Below are 11,555 nucleotides of genomic sequence, written 5' to 3' on the forward strand. Positions count from 1 at the left end.
GTTAAGGCCAAATACATTAACATTAGTTGCAGTGGAATGTACTTTTATTTTCATGTTTCAAGTTGTGGAAATTAGTATTACTTAGTAAAATCATATGCTTTCGCTAAAAATATATTAAGAACAACTGCTCCAAACAAGTTATTATTGTTAATCATTTAATATTTAATTGGTATTTTTATACCTAATGTAAGTACTGTTAATGAATTCTGTGGCTCACCAGTTTTGAAACCTTTTTATAAGCTAATGTTAGCCGAGGCATAAAAAGCGATCCGGGCATCAGGTGTGTAAATTCAAAATATTTAAACTAGCTTGCGATATGAGTGAACAAAGATTTAGGAACACATACAAATATTTTTTTTATATTTTCTGTATATTATAAATTACAGATGAAGTGAAGAAGCGTTAAATAAGACGTGACAACTCTAAGTTCTTCTGTAGAGGTAATTTTACCTTGTTTTGTGCAGTTTTATTCATATAAAAATATTATTATTCGAATAGCATTTTTAATATTCGTAGTTATTGTGGATATTCCTGCACATCCCTCCGGCCTACATGTTGCATGTTTGTGCCGCATGACATCCTTCAGGGCTCGATATTGACGCTTCTCCAGGACAAGTAAATGTTTTGTATGGTCAAGTGAGAGAGAATTTTACTTGCCTGTCGGACAACAACAGTGAAAGAAAGTGAAAGTGACCTATTTTGACCTATCCGAGATATACCTCTGCTTTTAACCCATCCAGAGAGTAGTGAACACACGCACAGCAAGTGGTGAACACAAATACATCCGGAACAGTGGGCAGCTATCACTGCAGCGCCTGGGGAGCAAGTAGGGGTTAGGTGCCTTGCTCAAGGGCACCTCAATCATTACCCGCCGGCCCTGAGGATCGAACCGGCAACCTTCTAGTCACGAGACCGTCTCCCTAACAATTAAGCCACGACTGCCCAGGGCAACATACATTTAAAATAATAAGAATGGATGCATTAGACAAAGCAGCGTGTTTTTGTCAAGTGCATTTGTCGTGGTTGGGCTTGTTTGTGTGTATGTGACAATAATCAATAGTGCACAGCACTAAGTCCAAGTGTGTTAACTAGATGAAGAATCCTGTTATTTGATGGAGTCTTACTTACGTATACATTTTGGCGGACTTAGTCAATTCATACCATGAACAGACGTGGATTTGTGGGGGTGTGGTTACACCAGGTATTTGAGGCAGGTCTTGGTCAGCATTTGCTTTTAGACAGAATATATATTTTGTTCTGACACTTAAATTTTTGCAATTTTATGTGTCTAATACATACATGGGGAACTTATAACGCACCAAAGACACAGAAAAACACATATTCATGACACATGACCCCTTTAAATGTCATCTGGCTGTTCTGCGTGTCTGAGTGAATTATGTCCAGAACCACTTTATTTCTGGATAAATAAATGTTGAATAGAATAAGTAATGAATAAAAACACAAGACACAGACGGACACCAGTGGTTATATATAGGTGCAGATTAATTGTTTGGTTGAAATTATTGGTAAGGACAATTTAGTGTTCCCTGAATATTGGTAGCGGGGCCCAAATCGACGCCCTTGCATATTATATTGAATTATTGCCTTTTTTTTATTAATTTGCACTTGTAATCTTTAATCAAAAACGTTAAACTCCTCTCCCCCTCTCAACAACAACTCTTCACCACATGACGTCAGCAACAAAAAAAAGGTAGGACTATACTGACTGTCCAATGGCCAGGCATTTTTAGCCCTGCCCTACAGGCCCAACTTATGTTGTGTTCAGACCGAACGCGAATTGCGCGAATAAATCGCGCTATTCGCGTGTACTTGGACGCTTGAACAAGTAGGTCTATCGCGTCTTTGCATTGACTTAACATGTAAATCACTCGCGCTTGACGCGCCATTCGCGTTTGGTCTGAACACACCATTACAACAAACTAATCAAAAAGAGAAGGGAAAAATAAAGCCTAACCCTACATTTTTTTCTAATTTCAGAAGCCGTTACACTCGGACACACAGCACAATATGGAAAAGAAGTCAATCTCAACTTCCGTTTCATGGTGACTTTAACACTAATAATAATAACTGCATGTCTTTGTTTTACAGCAGTAATGGAGAGTAGGCCTATAACCAAATCAGGCAGCCTAAGTGGACACTAGTTAAAATGCTTATAAGCAAACTTGTAATCTAAATCAGAAACAGTTATATTGAGAATTCATTCATGTAATTTTTGTATTCGGACAAATGAATGAGACATTTATTTGAAGGACAACCACATGACAATGCTTAATGTCAAGCCCTGTACTTATTATAATTTCTCCAGCAAAAAGTACATTTACTGCGTCACAATGACCAGCGGAGACATTATATTTATTAACATACTATAAACACAAATACACGCAGACAAAGTGTATTACAAGCGCTTTTATCTTAAAGGGCTCATCAGATAAAAATCTAAGTTTATCACCGTGTAAGTGCTATAATTGGGTCCCCGATGCATCTACCAACTCAAAAAACTTGAAAAACAAGAACCCAGTTACCCAGATAGCAAAATCCATCTGGCTTACGTCTATTTGCTGTAACTCATTATCATTAAAGAGCAGTGTTGGGAGTAATGCGTTACAAAAGTTATGTTTTACAGTAACAGTAACATTTTATGTTTTGCTGTAACGCAGTAGTGTGAGGCATTACTAATTAAATTTCAGTGATTTTTTATTCGGTACATGTTCAGTTATGCTTGCGTTATAACAAACTTTTCGCCTGCGAGACATTAACAACTCAAAAATCCCGCAAGTAAATTCTATTTCCTGTTCGTGAATAGACCCGTGTGGTGAGTGGGTGTGATTGGATGGGACTATTTTGTATCTAAATACATTTAAAAAATATTTAAATATATTTAATCTTAGTATTTTTGTATTTTCAAACTAAAATTGTTTTTGCCAATCAACCTCCTTATTAGATTGCAGTTTCTCAAATACATCCATTTGAAATACAAATATTATTAATTTGTAACAATATTTTGTATTGGCAAAATGTATTTTGAAAATACAAAAATACAAAGACTTTTTTTATAATGTTAAGTTCTACTTCTGTAGTTATTTTGGTGAAAGTAACTCAAAAAGTAATACAGGAGAGACAATTCTGAGACAGTAATATTGTAAGGTAAGGGATTACTTTTAAATAACAGTAACAAGTAATCTGTAATGTATTACAGTTAGGAAGTAAATTGCATAACACTGTTAAAGAGGCATGGACCGAAATGGGTTGCTGTGAGCATAGCTGTTTTTGACGAGGCAAAAAGGGTTTTGTTTACACAGCCATTGAGTGTTTTTAAGCAAAATATGTTCCAGACATTTCATGAAGACCCTAATAAATCATAACAACTTGTTGACAGTGCTCATCCGATGAGTCCTTTAAAACAGGGTATGCGTATGTGGGCTGGCACGTGGTGTTTCTTTACAACACAACAATGCCATCAACTGGCCTGGCATGCATGACAAAGCGTTTTAATTTATTTAGCAGTATGTGGATACCCGGAGCTGTACGATACATCTTCTTACTTTTACCGAAACAGGAATAAAAAGGATCTCGCTTGGAAGAAAGTGAGTGAGGGGGTCGGATAATCTGGTCAATTGTAAAAACGCTCTTTACCCAATTTGAGCTATATATAAATATATATATATTTACACACGAGACTGGAGCCGCCTGGCATGAGCCCCTCCCATAATCCGAATTCGCGTCTCTGTTGTGAAATGAATTTCAGGTGTGAATGAAGCGAGTAAACTCTAGATGATCAAGCGTCCAACTATGCGTGAATAGCGCGATTTATTCGCACAAGTCGCGTCTGGTGTGAATGCTAAGTTACGCTGTCGTGTGTCCTCGTGTTTCTGTTTCCCACTCCACCATTGTATAAAAGCAGCCTAGGTGGGTTTTTTTTTTTACCAGTTTAAGCCTACAAAAGACCTTTAGCATCTTCCAAACAGGAATCCATGGTCGGCTAATTCTTGTGAAACCTCACAATCTAAAAAAGTGATAATATGGTCTTATTTTGACTCTACAGGTACTTTCAGTTAAAAAAAACACTTGGGGAATCCTTTTTATTAATTGTCCAAAACACAGAGCAACAATAAGCAACACTATTAAATCTTAACTAAAACATGCTGGAACTTGTACACTACTTCATACCTGACCTGGTTATTAAACTAACTCTCCTCCTAACCCTAAAGCACTCACCTAAGGGCATCACCATTCTTTAAAATTAGGTTATCATTTACTCACACGTCATTCCACACCTGTATGATGTTCTTTTTTCTATAAAACACAACATGAGACATTTTTCATGCAATGCAAGTAAATGGTACAGTGACCCAAAATTACAACAAAGTAAAGTATTCTAATTAGGGATGCACCGATATGTAACTTTTGGCCGATAACGGAAAACAATAATTCTTGAACATTAGAAGCAGATAATCGATATATTGGCTGATATACAGTACCTAAATATTAATCTAACATTTTCTGAGACTGAACATTCTATGTTTCCCCTGAAAAACATGTACCAAGCCTACTTAATGCTTATTATAGATTCTTTAACTTTTCTAGTATAACGTTTATTTAATAACAAATTAAAGTTGTTCTTCCGGAGCAAACCAGAAAAGAGTTACAGAAAACTGTAACAAGTCTCAAGATGGAAAGCATTTAGACAGCAGTCAGCTTCAAACAATATGTTTTTATTCCTATAATTTACACATTCATAAATATCTACAAACTTCATAAGACAGTACTGTACTGGATTTTAACTGTGAGCAGCATGCAGCTGAAATGGTTCAACCAGAGGAAATTATACATATTTATTGGCTTTAATATATATCGACCTAAATTGTATTATCGGCCAATACCGAATACCAAATAATTTATTGTGCATCCCTAATTCTAATTACATTTATTTTGCAGACACTTTAATCCATATGTGTGTTCATGCTAACACACACAATAAAAAGCAGCATAAACACTGTTGTTAAATGTAGGTTGTTCCAAGGTCAAGTTTGTTGGTAATAGTGTGGCATGACATGAGTAATAGCTCAGCCAGTTACTACCTGACATTGCATGGTGGCAAGAACCAGTATACAAATATGCTGAGAAAATAATAAACATGCAGCTGTCATGCGTTTAAAATGTAAACAAGCGGACATCGTCTCAGAAGCTAAACATTCGGTTAACATGTAAGATTTTATTTACTTGATATTAACTCCCTACAGATGTGTCTTACGCTGTTAGCAAGCACAGCATGTAGCAGGTACTTAAAATATGACAAATGCAGGAGTATAAGAGAAGGTGTGTAATGAAAGTAATTAAAATGTGTTAGAGCTGTGAGTGAACTGAGATAGTGAGGTCTTCAGAGGCGCGAGGAAGATCCAGAATAAATAAAGCACCACACTTAGTATTCTCATCGGATATATCATTGAAGACAACAAAAGAACTGAAACAAATTAGTAGAAGGAAATTACAAATTCATTTCACCATTAGCATTGTGCATATAGCAGTGACATTTTCTGCACAATGATCTAATCAACAGATGACATGCCTATTTTGTGTAATAGTGTTATGTGGTTTGTGAACTGGGCTTTGTATCATTTTTGTATAGAATGGCACCTTCAAATATTGAATCAGGTTAAATTTGATGGAAAGCAGCTTGCAACGAGTAACAAATGGTAAAATGTGAAATTCTGAACCATAGAGGCAATATGTAAGGTAAGAATGCAGGTGTACCTGACAGCCTATTACCTCTGTCAACCCCAAGGTAATTCCCAAGGCAACTTTATATCCGGTTACAAGCTTTGGCTTGTCTCTGTACAATTATGTAGTCAAAAGGATAAACCTTGGATCAAAAACTGAACCTTGAAATGGCATTATATTGAAGTGTCTGGATGGGACAATCAGGGGTTACCCCTCTGGGAGAATATGCGACTACATGAACCTATGGGAAATTTGATATCTCTTTTGTTCACTGAACATTATTCTTATTTGTTAAAAGGACCAACTTACCGACTGTGGCAATAGTGTCCAGGTCATCTAGAGAATAAATCCTGTTGGAGGGCAGGGATGCGGCCCCTGCGGATGACGTGGGACTGCCTGCGTCTGTCCTGCCACTATCCCGACCACAACTGCTTTCATTATTTATTCCGGTTTTGCCCTTTGTCGATGCCATCTTCTGTGTGCTTTCCTATTTCTAGCCACAATAACGGCGTTTTTTTAGATATAAAGTCCAATATCTCCCTTTCTGGAAAACGCGATATTAATAATAAACACATTGATATGGTTCGGTCAAGTTAACATCTCCTTTGTTTGCCTGTACCGGACTGTGAAGCTCCGCTTACCATAACAATATATATTTCTGTTCGGTTAAGACTAGCAAACAACAAGTAACGTTAGTTAAAATATTAAGCTAATAATGTCAACTGAACCGTAATGTATTCTTTACTTTATCGCGGACGTCCCCTGCCTTCAACAAACAAAGACGGGACTCTTAAACTTCAGTCTTACGAATCCAGGAGTTTTTTCCGGTCGAAGTGTTCTGGATACTGTTTGGACAGGTTGATTGCTGTTCTATCAAATGTAGATTCCCAGGTATTAGAGACATTTAAATTATTTACTTCCCCTTCCGTCCCCACCAAGAAACATGAACCCATTTCCCCTCAAAACATCGCTCGGCGGCAAGGAAGCAGAGAAACGCTTGAAAATTGACAGACAGCGGCGTTCACCAATCAAATGCTGCTCATCTTCTGTAATGACCAATCGAGCGATAGTTAAGGCGGTGCGTTTTATGATTGACATCTTGACTGTGCGTATTTTCTCTGCGGTTCCAAGCACATGCAGACAACGCATACATAACCACGCCCCGAGAACAGAAACCGGATAGGATAGCCTATTTTAGGATAGGAAGGCGGACACCTCTAGGAAGACAGTAAAATGGATCTTTCAAATATATTTATATGTATGCATAGTATGTACATGGACGTATTTGTACAATTCATCATACATTACTATTTTCTAAAATCATTACTCACCACCTGTTTACAACATTATATAGACCTAAATGAGCATGTTATTATGAATACACTTTATTAACAGGATACGTTTCCTTAAAACAAGATTGAACAAATCTGGAATTTTTTTGCTATGGCAGATTAAAATGCATCCCTTTTTCGCTGTGGTTACTCTGATTTCACTACGAATTGCCTATATCAAATATTCCATATGGTCAATAAAATAATTAACTGTACATTTACAATAGTTTGTAAATTATAATTATACATTTCAAATGAATCACTTTGTCACATTAACATAAAACAATATTTTACAAGACGGCATAAGAGAACTAATATAGATATCAGTGCTTCATTTGAGCTGTTTGTGTAAAGCACCATTGACACATACAAAAAATATTAAAAACCAAGATGCTTTCGAGCCCAGCCATACTATACTATATGTTATTCTAGTAATGCAACATGTGGAAAAACGATATTTAGACCAGGATATTTTTAAGGCAAATCTAAAGCACATACCCATCTTCTTTTAAAATTCTTAACATGTCACCAGCTAATGATTTCAGACAAAATGTACAGCTTGCTTGTACACTTGTCCATGTGTAAGGTGCTCATTTATGCACCTAACTGTCTGTGACCTCCCTGTGAACAGATCAAAGCTGGACATTTAAAATGTTATATTTACAATCCAAAGACTTTAAAAGGCTTTATTCTGTTTCATCTAGTCTTTACTTCATACTCGTTCAGCGAGTAAAACACTTGGATATAGTCTTTAAGAGTCTTGCAGAGCCATAAAAATAGTGTTATTATTACAGATGTTTTTTTGAAACCGGTTATTCTTTCATTCCTGTTGAAAGAAAGTTGAGCTTCAGCTTACAATAATATTTTATAAGCTATCAACCACATATGTTTTAGTTTTTCCGATGCATGTATTTTGTTACCTAACGATGATTGAGTCTTTTCCTTGTAGCAAGTACTGCAATGTCATATTATTCAGCTATCATTGGGAGAGTAAATAGACTGTTGGCTTGCATGGTTAGCTTGCAGACCTCCATTAGGCCTTTCAGAGGCTGTCAGTCTGAGTACATATCATATTCACTGACAGGGTAACAGCCTCTGCAGTCACCAATGCCCTTGGAACACTGCATTTCTGAGAGTTACAGTCAGCTGGTGCATACAATGTCAGGGTAGCATTTAGATCTTAACAGACGGTCTGTTGCAACATAACTGGCAGGTAGCTGTTTGAACATGTTTCTGCTGATAATAAGTGGCATAACAGGCCTTTCTTGCAAGAACAACATACAAGTCAGTTGTCTGTCAGCAACCATTTTAGAGTACCATTTTATAATAGAGGGTTTTTCAAGTTGTGTGTTGGGACCCTCTGGTCGCACAGTGCATCACGCAAAGTCACTTGGCTGTTTTTGTGAATTAAACAGTTTGATAATGACAATGGCTTTGGTATCTCACCCTTGGATAAGTCAGTCTCAGTAAAACTGCCCTTGTTGTATGCACACACACATATGCAACCCCACACATGCAATATTTTATTTTCCTGATTTTTTAGGTGGCTTTGGGCCAGGATTATTCCACTTATGTGTCTGACATCACAAGGTTCTCAAGAAGAGAGCACTTAAGGCATTCTAGTTAAACCTGAGATAAACACTGTGAGAAAATGCACAAATCGTGACAGCGTGGGTATCTTTCATCTGAATTGCTCATACCTCTTAAATTATGAGGCTTAGATACTGTAAGTGTACTTATCATTCAATTTAAACCATCTATTTATTTATTTATTTGATTTGACGGCTCTGTAATGCAATATATTCTTACAAACAAGAGAATTGAATGCAGAACAGCCTCCATACTTGACTTTCCTCAAAACATGTCACTGACCATTTCCGCACCACAAACAAATTATTCATGTTATCACAATTCGGTTGAGATATGAAAATAAATGATTATGGAAACAACAGTTGGAATGAACTCAACTCGGCTTTCAATGCATTACAAAATACACTGTTAGTTCATAAGGAAAAAAACTCTAATGACCAGAAAGAGAAAGTCAAAACCATTTCCGTTATCTGGTTCTTCCTGTTTGTGGACCACAGTAAAAAATAAAGGACAGCGTTATGATCTCCAGTATTAAAAGACTGCATAAAGAAGTGCTTGGCCACTATCTCATTGGTCTGGGTTGCCATTTATAGTGCGGAAAACATTTGCGTGGAAGATGAGCAGCTGACTCTACTCCAGAGGGATTTAGACAGACTATTCTGAACATTTCCTGTTAAAGTACTTAGCCTATCCCTTTTTTAAATCAGCACAGTTTTCAAATATAGCCATAACAATGCTCTAGTCTCAGACATAAAACCCAGTTTTCACTTAAATCATTTAAATATTTAGACACAACTATTTACTTGAGATGTATTTAGGCACCATCTGTATGGAAAAGATCCCACAGTTAACATCCCACCGGAGAAGCTTCCTTCCCATCACTCTCCTCATCCGTAACAGCTGGATGCCATCTGTGGGAACAGGTGATTCAGCTACTTCTGTTGCTTTTTAAGGAGTAGCCAGTGTTTATTTATGGCACGTGTTTTTTTTCTTGATAAATTAAGAAAGGAAGTGGCAAGAAGCACATCAGAGTCATTTATGAATAAAAAGTGATTGACCATTTCAGTTTATTATACTGGATTAGATGTTTAACATGATTACTGCACACTCAGTGATGTTGCAACCAATGTTCAGTTCTTTCCCTAAAGCATGTGTATTGTAGAGCTACAGTACATACAACATTAGAACATCCTTCAGCCATCTGCTCCGGTTAGTCATCATCTAACTCACAGAGTGTGTAATTTCTCATTTAGTGGCTGCTGTGAGAAGCCTGGAAGTGTGTCTACATATCCCTTTGTTGACGTGTCTCTTGTCCCGACCATCTGTTCTATGGTTACTGTTGCCCCCTAGCAGGCACTTTGGGTATTGCTGTAAGATGTATTCTAATAGGTCTTTAATTTGTGAGCGGAAAAAGGACAAAATGCAAAACTGATAAAAATAAAAAATAAAGGGAGAAATAGATGAAAGTAAGAAGAAAAAGCCAGGGGAAGATTAAACTGGCAAAATCTTATCCTCGATCTGCAAAATGTAATCCCCTATTTGATGTGAAAATATTTATTTTTGATGACACCCAGAGGCAAACTGAAATAGCTTTCAAAAACTTTTTTCAGCCACCGTTAGACCAGTAAAGACTTCCTACACACAAGGAAACCACAGAAAGCAGCTGAACAAATAAGATATTTATAAATCTGCGACAACGTTCACAAGCACAAACTGTTCGCACAATCCAATTATCAGCAGTGAACTGAAGTGAAGGCTTGGATGTTGTGATGCCGTGTGCATCAACAGAACAAAAGAAATGAACAAAGCTCTGTGACTGCTGTTGATTAGAAGTCATGCCCAAAGGAAAAAAGTCACAGATGGCATTCTGCATGTTTTATAAGCACTCACTTTGTCAGCCAGTGCATGGAATACCAAGAGACCAACCAGGGAGAAACAGAGCACCATCCAGAGAGGAGAGGAAAAACATCTCTTGCAGGCATGATTAGAAATAACTCTGTTTTGTCGCTGAAATCAAAAAGAAATGATGAATGTATAAACTATAGCAACTAAACTGTTAATAGATGCGATCGACATGAAATATAAGGCAGCAATGCAGCCGTGACAGCAATGAATGGCCTTATACAAGCTAACCAGTCTATATACAGAATATATATATATATATTGTCTGTATGAAAGCTGCAATCCAATTGGATACTCATGTATGAAAGCAACAATTTCCTGCTGTGTGTTTGTATGTTCTCTGCCTCATTCATTCACTCCAAAGCATATTGTCTGTGTGTGGGAAGGTACCCCTCTTTACATTACACCACTGATAAAAATGGGACAACAGGAGGATTCAGTGCTGGTCTTACTGTCCTAAAAGAAACTCGTTTTTTCAGAATGTGCAGTTTGCCTTGTAAGCCTGATTCTTTTAAAGTCATTCACATATATACACAAATACATGAACCTTTCCTTCTCACCTGCACACACTAGAGTCATCTGTGATTGACTCTAATGGTAAAATACAATTTCAAGTGTTTGCTTGGTCAAAGATACACTGTTAGATAAGAAAATATATATTGGGTTATTTTCAGCAACAATGGACCTATTGGACTATTGAACTATGTTTTAGCATGTAAATTAAGTCATGTGAATTATAGACAGTAGACATTTGGGGTGACCTTGCAATGTATCAAATTCAGGTTTTGTGAAGGCACTTCTGTCCCAAATAAAACAGGGTAAACTCCACGAACACACTGCATACTCTTACCCATTTTTAATGACAGCGCTGCTAGTGCAAAAGGAACAGTTCAATGTGCTTTGCCTCCTTGTGACTGGACTGTTTAGAAAACTAAACCACAGCAGTAAGTTTACTTTAAAAAGAAAAACCCTCCAGTGCAGCCACATCAA

General features: G+C 37.0%; 1 protein-coding gene across 2 annotated transcripts in view; it reads right to left on the minus strand.

The window, feature by feature from the left end:
- The window catches only part of prkx (protein kinase X-linked), a 45,963-nt gene extending 39,250 nt beyond the window's left edge, over positions 1 to 6,713 (minus strand). The window contains exons 1-2 of one of the 2 annotated variants that reach the window (XM_056729463.1): positions 6,488 to 6,713; positions 6,052 to 6,235 (exon numbers count right to left, since the gene is read on the minus strand). In XM_056729463.1, the coding sequence (XP_056585441.1) occupies positions 6,052 to 6,214 (163 nt within the window). In that variant the 5' untranslated portion in view covers positions 6,215 to 6,235; positions 6,488 to 6,713. Of the gene's footprint in view, positions 1 to 6,051 lie in introns of both variants that reach the window. The other variant, XM_056729456.1, reaches the window with a different exon arrangement.
- Between the last annotated feature and the right edge of the window lie 4,842 nt (positions 6,714 to 11,555).

The sequence above is a fragment of the Triplophysa dalaica genome, chromosome 2, assembly GCF_015846415.1.
Source record: "Triplophysa dalaica isolate WHDGS20190420 chromosome 2, ASM1584641v1, whole genome shotgun sequence".
NCBI lineage: Eukaryota > Metazoa > Chordata > Actinopteri > Cypriniformes > Nemacheilidae > Triplophysa > Triplophysa dalaica.